The sequence below is a fragment of the Pimephales promelas genome, chromosome 1, assembly GCF_988280905.1.
Source record: "Pimephales promelas chromosome 1, fPimPro1.hap1.1, whole genome shotgun sequence".
In the NCBI taxonomy this organism is placed as follows: domain Eukaryota; kingdom Metazoa; phylum Chordata; class Actinopteri; order Cypriniformes; family Leuciscidae; genus Pimephales; species Pimephales promelas.
In genome coordinates this window covers 19,303,358-19,326,591 of record NC_142769.1, presented here as the reverse complement: position 1 = coordinate 19,326,591, position 23,234 = coordinate 19,303,358, and the positions used below count along the sequence as shown (strand labels likewise).

Below are 23,234 nucleotides of genomic sequence, written 5' to 3'. Positions count from 1 at the left end.
AATGTTACTGTGTTTTGCATGTCAGTCAGGCTTTTCACTGTGTATGTGGGAAGTTCTTAGCCAGAATAAATTACAATATGAATAAAGTCTGGCTTATCACACTAAAGACCACCTCACATCTATGAAAGACCTTGTGTAATTAAATTGGTTCCTACCTGCACTAGTTCCTCCTCTGCGTACTTGAGTCTGCTGAGTTCGCATTCAGCCCCCTCTCGCAGCTCTCGCAGTCTGCTAGCTTCTCTCTTTGCTCCATTGATCTCATCACGCATCTTCTGCTCCAGGTTCTGCTTCTCCACCGCCACTGTCCGGTTCTCCTCCTGAGCCTTTTCCAACCTAACGAAACCACAGAGCAATTAAAGCCACATCTGAAATCCGGTGTGTTACGATTTAAATATATTAATGATAATTATTATATTCTATCATCAATTATTCACTCTCATGTAGTTCCAAACCTTTGACTTCTTTCTTCTGTGGAAAATAAAAGAAACAGTATCCCATCCACTCTTTTCCATATAATGAAAGTGAATGTGGATATAGGCTGTAAAGATAGAGTTCACATGACTTGTGTACTATATTCCACATCATATGATAGCTTTGTGTAAGTTTGACTATAGATGTAATATAACACTATGAATGGAATGCCAAAATCATCAATGACATCAAACCTGACATATTGCATCCACAGACCGATTACAAAATTACACTGGTATTCAGGGACAGGAATTAAATGGATACTCCACTTTTTTTTGGAAATAGGCTCATTTTACAACTCCCTCAGAGTTAAACAGTTGGGTTTTACCGTTTCCGAATCCATTCAGCCAATTTTCTGATATTTAGAAGAATATCAGTAACCAGACAGTTTCTGGTCTCATTGACTTCCATAGTATATATTTTTTTTCCGTATTTTTCCGTAAAAATGCATACATTTTCGTATGCGATTTTTCGTATTCGTGATTCGATGGCTCTAAAATGTCAAAAAAAAAAAAAACACAATTCAAACTGCTTGCTACAGATGCGAAAAATGCAGAAATTTGAACCCGATTCGATTTTATATCTTACGGACGAAAGTTTCGTGTGTGCAAGCAGTGTGCAAGCGTGATTGACATAAAGTAAGGTCGTATTTATTTTTTAACTTGCGAAAAGTTTGGGTGCAAATTTCGTACTCAGTGTGCAAGGGGCTTAATTATTCTTCATTTGCTCTTCTATTTCTAACTAGAGATTACAACAGTTTGGATCCAGCCTCTTATAACCTGTGGAGAGATGACATCAAACGAGGACAATTCAGAAGACGTCAACTCTGAATCATTATACATAATTGTTATCATAATTCTCATTGTTTCTGCATAAATAAATGCATTATGTTAGTTAGCTGCATAATCTCTATTATCTTAGAACTGTACATTTCTACAGTGAGAACATTACTTTCCCACCTCTGATAGTGTAAGTTTGTTCTTCACATACAGCTATAATATGGCTTCAGAAGATTTATGTGAGAGTTGAATGGACAACTTGTATGATGCGTTTTGACATATTAAAGCTAGTCTCTCCTTTTGTGTTTTACAGAAGAAACTCGTGTGGATCTGGAATGACATGAGGGTGAGTAAATTGATGATAGTATTTCCTTTTTAGGATGAACTATTCCCTTGAGGACTAGAGGAATAAAAGAGCTTAATGAGCCTTCTCATAACAAGAAATGAAATATGATCTTATACAGATGAAAGAATAAGGCAGAATAACCCATGGTCTTATTGAGACAGGCAGAGTCTCTCTTTCACTGTCTTTTTTTTTTTCGCTTACCGGCTCTGTAGCTCTGTCAGGCTCAGTTCAGCATGTTGTAGACTCTCCAAATCTTTCATCATCTGGGAGATGTGAACTTTAGATGATTTGTTCTGTATGTAGGCGAACCAACAGCCCCCAACACCAATGATGATTGAAATCATCAAAATAAAGTCCTTCAGCCAGTGATGGTGTGGACCTAGAGGAAGGAGAAAGGAAAAGAAAGTATTTAAACAAAAACTTATATGCAATAATTGTATATAAGACACTAAACCAAGCTTTACATTCCTTGAGAGAGCTGTTAAAGGGATAATCCACCCAAAACTGAAAATTATGTCATAATTTACTCACTCTCATGTAGTTATTGTTTAGTTGGTTGCAGTTTACATTGATTTTTTATTGTATGGACAAACGTTTTATAATGTAAGTCAATGCGAACCAAAACTGTTGGGTCATCAACATTCTTCCAAATATATTCTTTAGTGTTCAGCAGGAAAAAAAAGATGCATACTGGTTTGGAAAGACATGAGAACGACAAAATTATGACATCATTTTTGGGTAGATTATCCCTTTAACTGCTGCAACCGGATGAGTGAAACAGTTGTAAAAAGTGATCACTTGACTTAACTTAAAAAAAACGAGGAAAACGTTACCTTAAAATTATTAAGCAAATAAACTACATGCGTAATTAAAAAAATAATAATAATAATAATAATGTGTTTTAAAAAACAGTTATGTTGTATCGATCAAATTATCACTTTTTACATTGAATTTTAAATAATTTCCACCTGCTTTGAGAACGGGATCAACTGATTCATTGAAAAGAAATCTGACTCAAAAAAGAACAATTAACAATTCATCAATAAATTGCGCATTGTTGTTTCTCTCATTAACCCTTGAATGTACCAATTTTGGTCTGTTCCTTGCACAAAGCTGCTTGACTGCAGAATACTCCAATATTTATTTGAAATAGTTTTTTACAATATAAAAGTCTGCAACTTTTGATCAATTTAATGCATTCTTGATAAATAAAAGTATTAATTTATCTTCAAATAAAAGTCTTTCTAAATAAAAGTATCAATTTCTCTACTGACCCCAAACCTCACTGTAAAAAAAATATCAATAAGCAATAAGTTATTACAACCTATATTTATACATTGCTTGAACTCATCAAAATAAGCTAATTAAGCAATTTTCAACTTTCTACATGTTATACAAGATTCAACTCATTTTGTTGTTAAATGTAAGTTTAATGTAATTTAAGTGGAAATGACCTAAACATCCAAGTTGATTGAGCCTAAAAATTATATATTTTACAGTATACAGTAGTGTAGTCATATGACCTACATACAGTACATATTAACTGCATTGAAAAAAAGGACTAGTACATTATTTGTTTACCAAGGAAGCAAAGCCATATGGTTTTGGAACAACATCAATTTTGAGCTGAACTATCCTTTTAAATCAACAATTAAATTCAATGCACTTACGTAGTGGAGGTCCAAAAAGCACTGCATCCAATGCTTTAAGATTTAATTTCTGTTTATGTCGTTGGTCTAATATCTTTAGCTGCATAGACATAAACGACGGTTCATTGGCCGCTAATCTGTAACAGAAAGGAAAAACAATGCAGGTCAGGGGGCAGAATATGAGTCAAGATCACACACAATCAGCCCGTTTCTACTGACAAGAATCATAGTTTGTGATCCCTCAAACATCTGTTACTTTGAAATGTTTAGTGCAAATCAACATGAGTACATCCAATAAATGGTAACACATTATTTTGATGGTCCCCTTTAGACAACTATAAGTAATGTAGCACCAACATATCAAGAGTATCATATGAGTATTAGTAGAATGTTAGGGGAAGGGGTTAGTAGAATAAGGGGTTTGGGTTCCAAAGTTACTTAGTCAGTAGAATGTCTGTTGTGGGACCATCACAATAAAGTGTTAGCAGATTTTAAGCAGACAGCTTACTAATGACCTACTGAGAGTTAGTTAACATGTAAGTACAACATTACACTAGTCAGACTGTCTAAGGGGGAACATTAAATTAAAGTGTTACTCAATAAGTCTTGTAATACAAATAAATCAAATCCCTGTAAGTGAAAAACTGTCCTATAATGTGTGTGGGGGGGTGTATGTGACTATGTGACTGTATGTGTATGTATGAATGGCAAGTTCAAGATCAAGGGACTAATTTTAAGAAGCGAGTACTATATGACTGAAAGATCACATGTACTGTCACACTTATTCTGGGCATAGCTGCAGGTGAAAGGTGATCTGATGCTGTGACATCATTTCATGAGTCATGGAGAAGTGGCCGTGAGGGAAACTCAACACCATAAACCTTTATTTGCCCCCCACATGTATGCATGTCTGTCTGTGCACTGACACGTCATCACCACTAGAGGGAAGCACTGCTGTTTAATCTCACATTTGGTGATATTTTTATTGGTGTACCAGCATTGAATAATTAATAAAAAATATCCATATTAACAAAAAAACAAAAAAAAATACACAAAATAAATTCTTAACAGGCTCTTTTTTTACTTGTAGCGGTAACACTTTACAATAAGGTCTCATTTTTTGCATAATGCATTAACTAGTCTGAACAACTAAAAATGATCATGTCCATGACAGTTCAGAGTGCATTATCTAATGTTAACAGGTTAACCTTTATTTTTGTAAATGTTGAGATTAACATGAAATAAATTAATTAAGTAAATCCTGTAGAAGTATTGTTTTGGATTAGTTCATGTTTACCAATGTAGTTAACTAATGCTAACAACTGAAGCTTAATTGTAAAGTGTTACTCTTTAAGCGAGAAAGTTAAGATACTGTACTTCTCCTAGTTTCAACTCTCTAAGTTTCTGTCACAATAAGTGTGGCTTCAAAATTACACTTAATAATACATGAATGAAAAAAAAATTGAAGAGGCTGTGTTAGACTTAGGAGTAGAAAAGTTGTTATACTGTAACTCAGTATAAAAACAATAGTCACTGGAGAGTCTATGAATGAAACACAAAAGTGCATGTGTGTTTACCGAGGTAACGTGTTGCCATCTACTTTAAAATCTCTGAAGTTTATTTCATACTGAGGAAGCTCCACCGACTCCTTCAGCCACTGAACGACATCATCCAGTGTCCAGTTGTGCACTGACAGCAAAGACAGAGGTGAGAAGACACATTTAAAAAATGCATATTTTAACACATTTCAAAAAACAATTCGTAATCATTTAACATGTTTTGAACAGAAAACGTATCCATGAGCTCAATATTTAGTATTTGTTTCATCTATGGCCTTTGGTCTAAATACTGTAGTAGCGAAAATTGGAAAATTGATTCAAATATTATTATAAACATTGTGTGAGCATATTTTGCAAGAGGTCAAATGTGTTTGATGGTACTTTTAGGGACATAAAAAACAAATTTCTCCACCAGACATCGCTTTTAGCCACTACTGTATGAACATCAGTGAAAAACATCATATAGCTGGGTTCAAATGCATCCACAGTGACTTTAAACTTAAACTTTAAAGTCATGAAGAATAAAGAAAAAAAAATCAGATTCTGCACTATTTATGAGTCACTAAAAATTAAACTGTGGCTATTTGTAGAGATGGTCAGATGTTCTTCCATTGAAACATTGGATCATCACAAATCATGCTGGAGAACAGTAGCCTGAACATCAGGTTTGGCACAAACTTGTGTGAGTTCATGCAGCTCAAGTGTTGTCGTGATTAAAGGGGTGATGAAGAGTTAACAGAGGTGCCAATTGTGGTGATGGACAAGCGTAAACTCCAACAGGTGCTTTTACTGTGGTAAGTGTAAGGGCAGGGGGTGTTTTATATATATATATATATATATATATATATATATATATACATACACACACAGTATGTAGTTCAGTTCTCTTGGTTCTTTTGGTACGAACCAAAAAAGAAATTTAAACATTTATTGTCAAGGTTCACTTAGCATAAACACTTTTAACAAACAGCTTTTATGACGTAGGACGAATTCAGTGTGTGTGGGGCACATTTTGCCATTGAGAATACTTGGAAAAAGTGCCTCAATCAACCTAAATTCACCCTATATTTTACAACGGACCTTTGTGAACATCCAAAGCAATGCTGTGTGCTGGGTGGGTGTAAATGTGCCTGTTGTACATGGTGGTATTTTTACCAGCTGAGAACTCGCAAAGAGCTTATGAAATGTGCAGACGAGTCAAAAGTTAGTTTGGAAGCTGACCGAGACCACCTGAAAACGTGGGTCTCTGTCTGCTTGTTTTGTGCGCAACAGGGGCCGGATTCACAAATATTCTTTAGCATAAAATTCTTCTAACCGACATATTTATTCTCATTTTCTAACTTAAGAATAAATATTTATAATAAGATTCTTAACTAACTTCATAAAGTAAGGATAACCTCCAACCTGTTTTAAATCCCCAAAGGTAAGACATTCAATGAATTTATAGGGTTGTTTCAAATATGAAGCATTATAACATAACACTAGCTACATATAATACAAATTACTACCAGGAATATGGTTGAGGGACAACGATCATGAAAATCACTACTCTAGCTAAAACTAGCGAGGTAGCAGGCACATACAAGACGAATTCACTCTAAAGAGAGAGAGCACAAGAAAAACAGAAGAAAAACTGCTGAATATTGAGACATGTGCTCTTTTAAAAAAAAAAAACTATTTAAACTTGACACAGCGCATAAACTTGACACAGCATATTGACATCTTTGTGCCAGGTTGCAACAAAAGATGTACTTTTTAAAGCAGCATTATGTTATTTTTGAAATTTTCCTCTCGGGGTCCCCCTACAGTTGGGAAACAGTATTGTTTTCTACTACTGTCGTAAAATCTGTCATGGTTACACTAGGGAATACACGCGTGCATTTGTTGACAAGCGATATCCCCAAACTCTGCAGACTCCAGTGTTGCGTGTGAAATGTCTTCATCCCAGGTACATTTGCATATATTTCAGCATGTCTTATGAATATAGTGTCATGGGCTTTATTTTTATCAAACGTCAAAAGATCGCATAGCTCATGTTTACAAGCCAGCGTCTTTGTAGTAACGTTAGCCTATTGGCTACTGTTTTACATAATGGATAAGCTAATTCAATTCAATGTTTGTTGGTAGATAATAGCCATATCGTCAAAATTATAATATCAAGCTACCATATATGAATCTGCAAATTTGAAAAATCGATTTGCATTATAGCCTGAGGAGGCAAGACACTTTCACCAGAAAAATAAGTAACAAACATGGCTATCAGCCTGCAGACATTGGATAGTTATCTTGACCAATTATTTTGTTTGTCTAATCATGTATTATTTACGTGCAAGAATGTAACGTTAGCCTCTACCAAACTCAGTATTCAGTATACTTTCACGTCTCGAGCTGGCGCGAGCTGCCCACCCCGACTCCACGGGGATACTTGAGTGTTTTGCGCCCTCAAAAGAAAGCAATGCAGTCTACATTGGATGCTACACAACACATTACCAACAGTAAACTGATCACGTGCATGCTCTGTTTCTGACAAACTTCACATTTGGTTTTACTTGCTGATTCAGCCATGACAACATACAGAGGTAAAAAAAAATAAAAAAATAAAAAACGCTCGTTGGGCTCTCGTGTCGAAATTTGAGAAAGTGGGGGAAGTGATGTATGCCGTAAAGCAGTCGAATTTTGTAGTTCTTTTTGTGCTCGGGTTCCTACCCGGACCCCGAAGTTACAGAGTGCCAGTAAAAACGATACAGACCACGTCAGGCTATGGCAGACCTGTCATTCAACCTATCGTAAGTCGATGTACCATCTCAAGGGTTTTGGAAAAATAGCAGTGCTGCTTTAAGAAGGCTAAGATTGTATTGTGTCAATTGCAAACTCCTTTTTCTGTTTTTTAAAATGATTTTAGAGAGTGTGATATGTTATAGCATGCAGACCTGGTATGGTATGGTAATTTTTCAGTTCAGTTTAAATCCAAGTCGGGGCATCTGATCAGTACAGTTTTTAGAATTGTAGGTTACCAAGAACAGTGCTACCGACAGTCATTGTACGAAAAATCTATGTTCAGGGAGGCACATAATATTCTGGATGACGCAACCCACATTCTCAATAGAAGTTGTTACCCTCTGGTAAACTATTTGGAATGCTGAAAAGCAGGTTAAAGAGGTATAAAAACTCATTCATGCTAGCTGCCATTAAGATGCTAAACAGTAACAAATGACTGTTACCTACTTGGACACTTTTTATTATATTTATTGTGCACCGTTTTCACGGTACAGTGTAATGAGGCATGTTTGTTTTGTCTATACTCAGTGTATATTTTATGTGGTTTATTGTAAGTGTGTGTCACAGTGACTGTAGCCCAAGACAAATTTTAAAGTAGTTTACATTAAAGTATATTTTATCTTCTATCTTTATCTTTTCTTAAAAACGGCGTAATTAACTTCCATCAAGCTAGTTGTGACGACTACACACTTATTATGATATCTCAGTAATGTACAGGCAGCGCAAAAAAAAAAAAAAAATACTGCAAATACTGGTCTTTCAATCAAGTAACGCGGAAGACTGTGGTTTTCTTCTTAAGAAAAACATTCAAATGTTCTCCAGAAAATATTCAAGAAAATCTTAGGAATTTCGTGAAGTCAGCCCCATGGGTTCAGTTGGCAACCATTTCATTTTAGTTCAGTTTCATTTTAAGCAAACCAAATCTGAAAAGTTTGAACACAATCTACATGTGCTACCTGTCCCCACATGAGAACCTGAGTCAAATACATATCATTGTTTCAATTTCCATCTGACTAGATATACTCGCTCAAATTATGTTGACAGTATAATATGTAATCAAAACAATTGTCTCAAATGCAAAAGATTTTAGGACCCAACTGTACAGTATGATTCCTCAACTTGTAGTTGACATCAAGAGAACAGGGTGAACCTGCACAGGTGTTGTTCAGAGATATGTCCACTCATGAAAATGAATTACTTAGTTGTAAACCAAATCCATTGCCAATTAATTTAATGAATCAACTATTATATTTCATTCTCAACAGGGCACAACAGGGCAGTGTCTCAGATTACATCTCCGAGCCTCAACAGAGCCCGATGCTGTAATATGCCATCACTCTGTATTATAGGCTCAATGGGTAACGCGCAATCTTTGTTTAGAGCTGTTTGTGGAAGATTAGTTTCTTCAATGACATCACTCCATTCAGACTCTCATGACATCACTACTAGGAAACCCTGAGACCAAACATGTAACTGTCCAATTAAATTCATATCAATAAGCAGTATATCCTTACAGCATGTATTAACCTTTGTTAATAAAAATGTTTATGTTCTTGTAAGTTCACAGTGCATTAAATACTGTTAAATAATTGTCACATAGTGTGTGCTAGAAGATAACAGTAACAGTCTTTATTAAACTTTTCAAACTCAGCACAAACACTAGAAAAAATCAGGGAACAATTACACCATACATTAACGAGAAATGACCAAGGCTGTGTTTAAGTCCATTATGTTATGCCCTTCCCTCCAACTCGATCACTTGGATGTACTTCATTGCTTACATTGCCTGAGTGCACACCACTGGCGAACCCTTGTGTTACATGGTGGTAAAACACAGGGTTTAAATACTTCCAAGCAAAGGAAGCTAAATAAAACACAGGTAAAAAAAAAAAACCTACGAAAAATAATAGGTAACTATGTTCAACAAACTACAGTTCACACTGTCAGTCCAAATCTGATTATTTGTGTATCCGGTTGGAATCTGATCTAAAAGTATATTGACTGTCCACATTTGTGTATTGCATCTGTTCAGATCCGATTTGTGTGTCCATGCCACTCTTTAGGTTTGTGTCTGCATTGGTTTATATAGCAATGGCGTTGCGTTGGTAGGCATATGCCAAAAAACTTCTTGGGTTACGACCGTAACCCTTGTTCCCTCAGAAGGGAATGAGACTCTGCAACGACTGCTACACTTTGGGGCATATGTACAGTATCTATATATAATAGGTTAATAATAATAATAATAATACATTTATTTTAGCGCCTTTAAAAGTTGCTTTCTCAACTTACAGGGAAACATAACAGAGAAAACTACACACTTTACATACAAAAATAAACAAATGGCAACACTTTACTTGAAGGGGTGTGCATAAGACTGGCATAACACCTTCATAACCATGACATGACAAATGTCATGAATATGAAATAGGGTTTATGCAAGTTTATGACAACTGTCATTAAGTGTCTTTCGCTCAATAATGACATTTTAAATGCAAATATGGCATTGTTTAAGATGTCTTTGTTATGACACCTTGACATAAACCATAACATCACCTGTCAATGTCTTTGTCACGACAACTTGACATTAAATTAAGTTAAACTGTCATGTGGTTGGTTTTGACATTGGCTGTCATGAGGCCATTATAACTGTGTCATGAATATTTTTTGTGACCTCAACTACAGTGGTACACATTGAATTTGTTATTAAAATGTTATAATGGCTTCATGACAGGCAATGTCAAAACCAACTACCTGAGTTTAATGTAATGTTAACCAATAAAGCTAAGTGGTTTCATTGAGCGAATGACACTTAATGACAGTTGTCATAAACATGCCTAAAACTTCCTTCATATTCATAACATTTGTCATGTCATGATTCTGAAGGCTTATGCACACCCCTTCAAGTAAAGTGTCACCGAATCACCTAACAAATCCGGTTAACTAAGATTAAATGCCGTAAAAGTATTTTTCATTGTTAGCTCATGATAACTAACTTATGCTAACAAATTAAACCTTACTGTAAAGTGTTAATGTTGTTTTCGCTATAAATTCAAAAACATATTTTATTACATGAATTTGACATGAAACTGATTTGTGGATAATCCATTACGTCATTATAATTGTTAAAGTTTTATTAAATTTTAACATCAACTGAGTTCTATATTTATGTGGCAAAGTTGGGACAATAATAAATTAAAACAAGTCCTATCTCATTTTGATTAGTTTGGGGCAAAACTTGCTCAGTATTTTCATATTATTCCATGTTTTTGCTCTCACATGCCCAATGATATTATGGAATGAACAGTAAATTAAAATCTTTACTAGTGGACACATTTTTTTTTTCTTCTGTCACTCAAAAGCTGTATCTGCCACCCAGCCCATGTTTTCCCTGTTCATCTCTTTTTACCTTCTGATAATTTCCAGCTCTTCCACAGCTCCTCCACTGTGATGTGCTGGTCCTCTCGGTGAAGATTACTGTGTTTATTGGTCTGGTGCTGCTTCATGTCCTCTATTATAAACTGCAGAAGAACAACAAGATAACATGCTTAGACCATAGGAAAATGACTTCTTATGAATTTCATGTCATGTTTTATTTGGCTTCAGGGTGCAAGCGACTCTATCTGAGGCTTTAAACGTTTAAAAAAAATTATTTAAATATCATGCAAATATTTTCAATGCAAAAAAAAAAAAAAGACACAGGAGAAACATCAAATGAATATCATATAATGACAATAATTCACTTTCCAAATAAAGCGACTTACAAATAAGGAAAAACCCAAGTGATCAATCATAATTGTTAGCCAACAAAAATTGCAGTGCTAATGACCAGAATAATACATAACTAGGGCAGAGTTTTATTGCACAATACAGCTATTAGAATAAAGAAAACTAGATAAGTGTGAAGTTGTGTGCTGCACAAACATGATGGAAAATGTCCTTATCCCATAAAGAGTTAGTTCACTTCGAAATGAAAATTCTGTCATCATATACTCACCCTCAAGTTGTTTAAAACCTAAATAAATTTCGTTCTTCTGCTGTTTTCAGGAAACACAGGATATATCCTTTAAGCACAAGTGTGTACCAGGAGAATGTAGTTAACCTTGGTAGTTGTCACAGTGGAGATTTCGGGTGGGAATTCTCCCTTGATGGGAGATCCGAGGGACACATCGTCAGTAGTACACCTCAAGCTTCATTGGATGTTTCGGCCATTATAACCAGACATCCTCGGTTGAGGAAGGCCCTAAGGGGGGGTTAACCAAACAGTTAATTGGACCCATTGACTTCCATTGTATTTTTTTTGTCCTACTATGGAAGTCAATGGGTCCAGTTAATTGTTTGGTTACTGACATTCTTAAAAATATCCTCCTTTGTGTTCAGCAGAAGAAAGAAATGCATACAGGTTTGAAACAACTTGAGGGTGAGTAAATGATAACAGAATTTTAATTTTGAAGTGAACTATCCCTTCAAGCTGTCATGAAAACAGTGTAACATCTTTGGTGTTCCTGGTCTAAAATGACCAGCCTGCAAAAAAAAAAAAAAAAAAAATGCTTATAAATCTTGTTATGCTATTATCACCCACTATTGGATTCAATATTTATGTCAACTTGTTTTCTTTTAATTAGGGTAGTTTTTGTATTTAATTTTAAAATTGATTGACCTAAGCCTCATTGATATGAGAATTAATTTCATCTCTGTGTGAAAGATAGCGTTGACAAAAAGATTGAATCCAATATATGGTGATATTATAGCATAAAAAAGATTTATATGCCCGGTTTTCACAGACAAGGCTTAAGCCTAGTCCCAGACTAAAATGCATGTTTGAGCTGTCGGAAACTGAAAGCGATTTGCACTGACATATATCTTAAATCATATCAGTCCATCCCATTGTTTTGACTCAAGATGCACACCAGTAATGTTCTAATTGAACTAATCTTGGATTAATCTAGGCCCTGTTTGTGAAACCAGGCTAAAACATAAGCTATTTTTCTTTTATCAAAGTCAGAAAGTTTTAGTCCAATGTGATAACATTAACTGACATTTTTGGAAAAAAGAAAATACTCTCCGGGTCAAAATGAGTGAGACAATTGGGCAAGACAAACGAGAGGCAAGACATCTTTAAAGTCGTGTAGGCTTATTTAGCAACTCTCTCTCTCTCACACTCACTCTCTCTCTTACACACACACACACACACACACACACACACACACAGGAATCTGCTGTGTCCTGAAAAAGGACACCAACTTTCAGTCGCTGTAAGGAGAAATTCTTGGGCCTCTTCTTGAAAAAGTTCTTGGGCCGAGAAGCACCTGCCATGACCAGAAACAATACTCAAAACACGTCACGTCCTCACTTACCTCACGTATATATACAAATATTCTCACTTAAAATCAAAGACAGCTGAACAGATAAAAAACAGGAAAGTACATTTATTGTCACTTTTAATCTAGTGGTTGTGATCAAACCTGAAGGCAATGGTGATTGGTGAGGGTCAGTGGTGAAGTCTTTACATTTTAGTGTGGAAAAACTAGAATACACTAGTTTACTACCTTATGTGTTTATAACCTGTCATGTTTACTTCCAGTTGCAATAAAATGTAAAAAATTAATAATAATAAAATTTCATAATAATAATAATAATAATAATAATAATAATAAAGAGGTGCACACACACACCTCATAACTTCTAACAATGGCTGGGTAATAACCAGTACTTTAACAGCATGTATTATTTTATGTTGAAGTTAAATTTTAAACTTACTAATACATTTTTAACATATACAGTTTCAATTATTTAATGTATTATGAACAAACATGCATTAACAATGAATAGTATACATAAATTAACATTAATAAATGCTGTGAAATGTTCATTGTTAGTTCATGATAACTTTGGTAAATTAAAACGTCCATGACGTCTTATAGTTCCACATGATTGTGGATTCCTTTTATTGGAAAAGATTTTTATTTAGATAGAACATAATCCATCTAAACACACTGTTTCTGTGAAACAAAATGGCAATTAGCATGTACGGTACATCATGTCAAAGGCAAGATTATATTTAACTGGTGCAGCATGTGTTGCATATTTCGATCACGTTTAGGAAGACATGCATATGCATGTGACACATGTATGTGACATAAAGCTTTAACATCTCATGAAGCAAATTATGCAAGGATTTTCATCATGAAAACCAACACACAGACGCACACACACACACACACACACACACACAGTAATATAGTAGCCCTATGGGAGAAGTACTCATATGTCAATGGTCTCTTCTTGCAGGCAAGAAAGAATCAGTGTCAACTTTGCCCTTTGAGGTCCCTGGTAGGTTTAAGCTTTACTAACCTGTTTTTAAGCCCCCTCACAAAATGCATGCACACATATAGAAACATGCACCCTCCACACTCCAGCATTATTGTATTAAATGACAGGCACAACACAATTTACCAGGTCTAAATGACATATGCTCACCTCCACACTCTCATTCACTTCAATTCCTCCATCGTTGTCGTCGTCTAGCTGCTTGTGAATGTGCCGAAGCGCCTCTAAACTGAAGCGGTCGGCTTCGTTCATACATGGAGGGATGACTGTCAAACACGGGTCTGCAGGAAAAAAAAAAACACAATTAACCTTTGTACATAAATAAACATTTCAACGCAGTTCATTCCAAGTTTATTGCACCACCCAGACAGACATAGTGATTTTCATGCCTATGTAAACAAGACTGTCTACTGTTGATCGCTAAATAATAATATTACTCGTCAAGTTTTTCATCAAACTGTCTGTACGTGTGAGCATGTGCATGTCTGGGCATCTGTAGGGCTCTGTTTACAGTGGTGTGCTTTCACTGGTCTTGACACGCTTATTAGGTTGCAGACTGTTGATATGGCAAATGGTTCTGGTATTCGGTTGGATCGCATCCTGGCTTTTATTGAAGAGACGTGTGAAGGAAGATGAATATATCCTGTTTTAACAAACTATTACTGGGAAAGAGCCCTGATTGGATGAAACAGCACACATCACTGAGAAGCCCAATAATAATTTCCAAGAGACAGACAGATTAAACAGAACAATATTAAAATATATGATATTCTTCCTAAAATATAAAGACAGCTATATATTTGCTAAAGAGTAAAGACCAATGTATACAATATGAGAAGAGTATGATATTATGCAAAAAAAGTTGTTTTATATTCTTACTCTACTAAAGACAAAGCAAATAAGTAAAACATCATCTATTTTTTTTATTAAAGAATCTTTATTCTACTAACTATTGCATCAAGGTTATGTGTACTGAATGAAATAATTTGAAATAAAAAACCTTTTATTTATTTTTAAAGAGTACTTTGGAAATAAGGAAATTCCTAACATGCAAAATGAATTTAATGTTTTGTCACTTAAAGGGTTAGTTCACCCAAAAATAAAAATTCTGTTAGTATTTACTCACCCTCATGTTGTTCCAAACCTCTATGTGTTTATTTGTTCGGCTGAACACAAAGAAAGATCTTTGGAAGAATGTTTTCATCAAACAGATCTCATTCCCCATTGACTATAGTATGTATTTTTCCCTACTATGGTAGTCAATGGGGATTGAGATCTGTTTGGAAACAGATTCTTCCAAATATCTTCCTTTGTGTTCAGCAGAACAAATAAACACATAGAGGTTTGGAACAACATGAGGGTGAGTAAATACTGACAGAATTTTCATTTTTGGGTGAACTAACCCTTTAAAGGTGCATTATGCAACATTTCATGTTAAAAATACCAGTTTTTCTAACCTATACAGTATATGCTTAAACATTTGCCTGATGGGCTGAATTAGCCCTTCTCTGATCACTGTGATTGCCTCTATAATCATATACAGAAAAATAAATGAGAAGAATTCGAGGCTCAAATTTGAGACTGGGCATGACGTCATGCGCGTCCACGCTCGCCTGGCTACGTCTGGCAGGTTTGTGTATTCGCCACCATTCTCCGTATCAGAGAAGACAACTCGAGCGACGCAACTTTAGTCAACTTTCCACAAAAGTAGAAGATGGATTCAAAGAGACCGACTTGTAGTTCATTCCAAACCCCAACGCAAACTCCACGTAAGACAAAGACAATACAACTTTTGTCTAGTGCCAGGCGTCGGAATAAGATGAGAGTCAACATCGGGAAGGCTTTCAACAATACAGAAGCATATGAAACAGTTCAACATGGAAACAAAAAACAAAGTTTTCTACTACCCCCGTTTTCCCCTCACACATAAGTGTGTAATTTACTCAAATGCCTTTCCTTTCATATATTTATAATGAGTGTCAGATTTATAATGATTATCTCTGAAGACATTACGACTGTAACAAAAGATTTGTGCGGCTTGTAAATAGCCGAAAAATGAACAGCTCGTGCAAGCGTGCGTGTGGTCCATGAGCGTGCACACCTCTGGTTGCAGTTTCGCTTGTCACCAGAGGGGGCGTAGTTCTGCGAAAACTCAGATACTTGCGCTATGCACCTTTAAAGGGATAGTGAAAATGAAACATAAAAAAATGAAATGTTCCAAAAAATTCCAAAAATGAAAATTCTGTCATCATTTCCTCACCGTCAAGTTGTTCCAAACCTGTATTAGTTTTTTGTTCTTCTGTTGAACACAAAGAAGATTTGGACCAACTTGAGGGTGAGTAAATTAGGCTATGACAGATTCTTCATTTTTGGGTGAACTATCCCTTTAATTGCATGATATTTACAATTACATGAAATATATTATTGTCAACATTAAATGCAATTTTAAGAGTGATTTTAACACACGCAAGTAGGATGAGTACATCTTTACATGTAAGGTGACGAAGCAAATTGAACCCTTCTCAATATAATACAAAATGCAAAATGCTGCTAAACAAAATTAAACAAAAGAAGGTATTCTCTTAGTATTTGCATTATGCCTTGCATGTGTTCCCCCATTGGATTGCATAATCATATTTGTGTGCCAAATGTCCACCCTCATTTCCATGTGGTTTTTTGCATAGAACTCACTTGTGCTGATGGCTGACATCACAGGAACACTGTGACAACATGTCTAACAATTACAAACACTGTTTGTCAAACAATAGGGTCAAAACTTTGAAAATGTGGGGTTTTGTTTGATTAAAACATGAAAAAATGAAAACTGTTATGTTATACTGTAAATGAATGATACATATTGTTGAGTAAATTAGTGACACATTAGTGAGTATTAGTGCAGACATATTAATTCTTGCTTCCATTCCAAGCTCAATATGCTATTTGGAGAACATGGTCATCAAATTGGACTCAAAAGTTTATGCAGTTTGAGTGCCATTGTTATTAAACGCTCTGAAATGTTTACTCTTCAGAAAAAAATTGTTAAGTTATTAATGTGTAATGACTAATTGTATTAAATTGACAAAGGATTCAAAATAGGAACATTTCAAATAGTAGTGTCCTACTTTTGGAGACGACTGTACGTATCATAATAAGTTTTTAACAACATGTTTAGATTAGCAAAGAAAAAAAAAGACTGCTGATGATGTGCAGGTCACTTTTCATTCATGTGACATTGCTGAACTTACCAACAAACCTCACCTAATACGTAGAGGATGTGGCAGGAAGTGACACGGTGAGGGGGGATAAATAAAACCATGTAGCAAAAATAGTTCTGAAGAACAAAATGAGTGAAATTAGGACACGCAAAGCTATAAATAGATTTTTGTTTCCAGTTGTCAGGAAGTGGTTTATCTAAATGACAAAGAACAGTACGGGCCTCCATGAGAAATACACACACACACACATACACAAACTTTTTGAAATGACAGAGGCATGAGGCACAAGTTATAGATAAAAGATAAACCGCCACTTGCTAAAACTTCCTTTCAATGATATGAAGGTAAGGGAAACTAAAGTCTTCAAAAAAAATCCTCAAAAGCCACTTTTAACTTAAGCCACGAATGACATGTCACAGATCCCCGTCGATCAATTATTCTTCAGTCTATTTTTAATGGTGAAGGAAATCAGTTGCAGCCCTAACTGAAAAATTACACAAAATAGCATATAAACATCCATTCAAGAGCGACACATAGATACATTAATAAATATTTCTTAATATAAATATACAATTCGAATGCAGTGTATAGATTTCAAATTCTGGGTCCCTTGGATAGGTCACAAGACTTTAAAAATAGATAACAAGAATGAAAATAATTAATAAATAATTAATCTAATAAATAATTATATATATATATATATATATATATATATATATATATATATATATAATATTCTAAATATTTGATTAAATAAATAAATAATACTCATGCTGCTTATACATTGAAAATTAAGCTTGCATAAAGCTTGTCGCAAAGCACTGGCAAAAGTAGCTTAATGGTTATGAATGTGTCAGGAAAAAATAGCAAGAACACATTATAATTGTTTATTAATGAACTAGAGTCAGTGTTGGCTGAAATGATGAAGTTGATGACTCATATCCTTGCAGTATAGTGAGCCTATTGAGAGAAATGCACCTTTCATTTGGATTACAAAATCAGAGAGTATTTGTTTTCGGTTCGAATTGGCTTATTTAAAATCTAGACATTTCAAGCTTTCTATATGCCTATTTCTCACGTCTGTGGGGCAGGTAGCCTATATGCTGATTTTTGGTTCATTTGTGACTCCAGTTCCAGTCCAGGATCACTAAAAATGTACAGGTATGAGTTTGATCAGGGTTGGAACTAAATGGAGTTGCCCAGCCCTGCTCTTAAGGTAACATTTTTTGCATATTTTATCAGACAGTGTATGCATCTCTCTAGATAATGATAGGGATAAAAGTAAAATAAATTTGCATGTAGTTCAGAACGTAATCACACAACATTGACAACCTTTTTCACCTTTTATGCCCCTTTTTACAAAATGTAATATTGGTCTCTGGTGTTCCCAGAATATATTTGTGAAGTTTCAGCTCAAAATACCCCACGGTTAATTTATTATAACCATTTGAAAAAGTCATTTTTTGGGGCCTGTTTTAAAATGAGCTGTTTTGGTGCATACAACCTTAAATGCAAATGAGCTGCATATCCCCGCCCTGCCTTTGGATGAGGGCGTCACTTGCATACCTATGGCAGTCGGTAAGCAGAAGGGCTGAGAGAGTGAGAGACGCGCTGTTTTGGATGTCATTCAGCCGAACATGTTTGAATCGGAATACATAAATAGTCTCTGATCAGACCCAGATGACGAAGAGACTCCGGCAGAATAAACACAAATGAGAATGGACCAGTACGTCTCGGTATGGTTATTTGATACATTTATGAACTTATAGAGTTGTAATCGCGTCCCCTTTGAAATTATGGATGTGCAACACACACACACACACAGACACAAACAAACACTAACGTTAGCGCAATTTTTTAACCTACATACACATACTGTGAGTTTGCTACGTACAAATGAAATTACATTAATGCGAGGGACCTGTTGCGTCATGTTTACTTGTCATACAGGTGCTTTTGTGGCAAATGTGTGAAGATGGCTAACTTAGAACAACAACATATATGCAGTTTTTTAATACAATCTCTTTAAAAATATATATTTATAAACGTGTGGATACACACTATACAAACAAGGATATACACAGACATTCTCAGTGTGTGTGTGTGTGTGGGGGGGGGGGGGTTTGAGGGTTGCGGAATGCGCAGCGCTATGAAACCCATTCATTTCGAGGACTTCCAAAGATACATAACAGCTGCAAGTCCATGCAAGTCTATGCAAACACTATATACAGGATTCACCGTATTGACACAAATTGATAAGTCAAAAAGCAAACAGCCATCCACAAATAGTCTATAATATAGGCTGTCTTTGAGTTCACTTGAACAAGGGTTAAATTACTCATCGGCTATAGAAGAATACCACAATTCCTCCGTTCAATTAGGCCTAAGAAATCAAGAGTCAAGCAGACATATAACAACCCCAGCCACAACACATAATTGGGAATAACATGCCTTACCTTAACACAGAATGGATTTCAAGGACTTTGCGCAGATCAATGGGCTCCAACGTTTATATTTTTTTCTACGAATCTTTGAGTTAACATGTATTAAACATGATTGGAATTTGCACTGGAGCGCCACCATACATTGATGCTCATGACAAGAATAGCATGTCTAGTTATCTTTATTGAAGTGAATTAGGTCTAAATCGCTGTCATGCATGAATTAAAAATATTTTTTTTATGTTTTACACAATACTCCACAAAGAACACATTACAGAAAACTGTAATTGCATGTCAAAATAAAACATTGTCAATATTTTTTGTGAGAAAATTTCACGAATCACATTTTCAGGGGAGCCCATGCCATATTAAGGGGAGCCGAGCTCACCCTAGCTCCCCCGTAGTTCGCACCCTGGACATTAGACGACAACAACAACTTTAGACGCATTTGTTGTTGAATTGGCTGACATTGACTGTGACTATTTGCTCAAAAATCATAAAATACACTTACTGTTACTGGAGGTGACGGTGGATCGCAAACAGTAGACGACGATCCACACTTGAGGATTAACTTTGAAGACCCTCGTCCAATTATTCGCTCAAACATAAACTTATTTACGAAGGAAAGGCGCCGCTTAAACTTCCAAAATATAACACATCCACTGTGTTTTCAGTGGCTCTGATGTCGGAAGTAAGTGAAAACTACTATGAATGTCATCCCACAACAGAACACTTATGATTACCGGCTGTCATTGAAACAATGGAGGATGGTGTACAGATCACCGAGGGCAGAGTCTATGCCACAACCACACTGTCAATCAAACCCCTTGCTCAATTCTACATCACAAAGTGCTGAATCTTAGAAGAGCTCGTTCTGAGACACAGTTCATAATGATTTATTGAGATTGTAAAAAAAAACACTGGGTGGATTTTTATCATTCTAGGGTGGTTTTGCTCACACACTGCCAACACACATTTACTGTATGTTCAAACACAAGTGAATTTTCCATAATATGTGCCCTTTAATCTAATTGGTAATAACAGAATTGCAAGAGTACTGTAAAGGATCTCATATGTGCCTGGGACACTCGGATTACTGTTGGATGTCTTGCTTGAACAGAAGCAGACACACTGCTTCTCACTTCCATTGGCTTACGGAGAAGTATGTCGGAATGGAGACAATGCGAGTAGAATTGAATGTGATATGAGCAGCACTCAAAGAGTTTCTGATTGTGGAACCCAAAAGGAAGCTGACAGGCTACTGTGAGATGATCACTTTCTGTCCAACACCCACACTGTAACTCTCTAGAGACCGTAAGCTGAGAGGATAGAAGTCCAGTCAAACAAGAAATGCAATGAAATGCGTCTTTCATATATCACCTTGCTGCAAACATTACCTCAAAGAGAGAAAAAGGAACGTCTTATGTGTCTTTCCCAGCAAACTCCGCTCTGAGATGCTGTCATAGAACGGGAGTAGTATCATATCAGTTCTTGATCAGGAATCTCTGTTAGTTTTGGATCTCAATTGTTTTCTCATGCTTCTAATTTCACAACATGTTGACATATACTAGGTAAAAAAAGGTTGCTTTTTCAGATACACTACTTTATATTTACACTCTCAGAAAAAAAAAGGTACAAAAGCTGTCACTCGGGCTGTACCTTTTCAAAAGGTACACTTTTATACCCAAAGGCTGCATATTGGTACCTTAGTGGTACATATTAGCGCCTAAAATGTATATATTAACACCTAAAATGTACATATTAGTACCTGAAATGGACATATTAGCACCTAAAATAGACATATTAGCTCATGAAATGGACATATTACCACCTAAAATGGACATATTAGCTCATGAAATTGACATATTAGCACCTAAAATGTACATCTCAGCACCTAAAATGTACATATTTACAATTAGAATGTACATATTAGCTCATGAAATAGACAAAAGATTACCTTATGAAAAGGTACAGCCCCAGTGACAGCTTTTGTACCTTTTTTTCTGAGAGTGTACTGTATAAGTTGCATAACCAAATTCAGCAATCCAAATTGACTGCACAATATAGCATAAAAAAGAATTAAACTTTTATATCAAAAATGAAAATTAATACTGTGCAGTGTGCAATGTATTACTGCAATATAAATATACATTGCAATATTAAAGTTGTGAGCCTCATGAACATCATAATGAGTGAAATGTATTATTTAAAATGTACAGTAGGGCATGGAAATGGTTCTATCCATCGTTGATGATTAGATGGATGCAGATCTGAATGCGAGTTTGAGGTTGACTGTAAGAAAGGGGTGGACATAAATGATTCAGAAAATTGAGTTTGATAAAAAAAAAAAATAAAGTTCAAAACATTTATGAAAATAAGATTTCCCTTTTGGGAGCTTTATTTTTAAGCGTTTGGTGTAGTTCATGCATACACTTTTCTGTATGCATGGGTGTGAAAAACACATTCACCAAATCTATTAAATCCCCTTTGCTCCTGTCTTTCTGAACCTCCATAAAAAGGCATATTATTCCTTCACGGATGGGGCACCTATAATCTTCGGCTTATGACATTGCATAAGTGTGTTAAAATATTTCCCCCCCTCAAAATCTGACAAGGCTCACAATCCAGGAGTTCAGACTTCCAGAAAAGGAGACAGAGCTTGTGCGCCATTACAAGTAAGAATGTGCGGATTGAAGGTGAAACCAGAAGATCTGAGTGACTAACCACCAAAGCAGAGAGCCGTTTTAATTACAGCAGATACTTATCTGTGATTGTATAAGCAACACTTCACCAGAGTGAAGATCAGTGTTTGCACTAAGAGGAAAGAGAGTGCGCAGTTATTAGAAAAAGAAGAACCACACATCATTTGCTTGTGTTTGCAGATGATGTGTAGAGATATTAGTCGTACAGGCTGTAACTTAAACATAAAGACAGGACATCCAGTGATGAACTGCCTGAGACAACTTCTCTGATAAGATCAGTCAGTCAGAGGGGAGGAGGTCCACCCATGTACCTTCATGACCTAATGGCAAATGCATTAGTCTGAACCGAGTCAAAAAGTTAAAAGGGTCATAGCAAGTCGACTTAGGTAGATCATTGTTAGATTTTTAAAGATTTTTCTTTGCCCTGCTAACAGTTTCTCTTTTCATCAACAGTATGTTGGCTAGCAACATAATGTTAATGTAGTGACATTTAAATAAGTACAATCTGCAACAACAATATTCAGTCTTTAAAAAATACGCAAGACTCTAAAAACGTATTGTGAAATTTACCCCATTCTTACTTTTAAGTTGTATGTATGAGTTTAAAATACTGCATTGAGCTGGACAATATGAAGTCACTGACCTTATGACTGCTTACTAAAGTATGTTATAGATGTGTGAACCGCTTACGTGTAAGCGGACATTACTGTCCTAACTTTACAGGTTTCCTGTTTTACAGACAAGGCTTAAGCCTAGTCCCAGAAATGCATGTTTGAGCTGTAAAAGCTGAAAGCAACTTGCACTGACATATCTTAAAATATGTCAGTCCCATTGTTTTGTCTCAAAATGCCCACCAAGTTTTTTTTTTTTTTTTCTAAGGCACATTTTTAAAAGCTAAATATACCGCCCAGTGCTCTTGCACTAAAAAAGGGGGCAAACAAGCAATACTGTAGATGCAAAACATACT

General features: G+C 35.6%; 1 protein-coding gene across 2 annotated transcripts in view; it reads right to left on the bottom strand.

Moving 5' to 3' along the window:
- The window catches only part of stim2b (stromal interaction molecule 2b), a 73,346-nt gene that overhangs the window by 10,436 nt on the left and 39,676 nt on the right, over positions 1 to 23,234 (bottom strand). For both annotated transcript variants that reach the window (XM_039669288.2, XM_089128630.1), the window contains 6 exons: positions 14,060 to 14,190; positions 10,989 to 11,100; positions 4,823 to 4,934; positions 3,267 to 3,382; positions 1,798 to 1,975; positions 156 to 333 (listed from right to left, as the gene is read on the bottom strand). In XM_039669288.2, the coding sequence (XP_039525222.2) occupies positions 156 to 333; positions 1,798 to 1,975; positions 3,267 to 3,382; positions 4,823 to 4,934; positions 10,989 to 11,100; positions 14,060 to 14,190 (827 nt within the window). The remainder of the gene's footprint in view (positions 1 to 155; positions 334 to 1,797; positions 1,976 to 3,266; positions 3,383 to 4,822; positions 4,935 to 10,988; positions 11,101 to 14,059; positions 14,191 to 23,234) is intronic.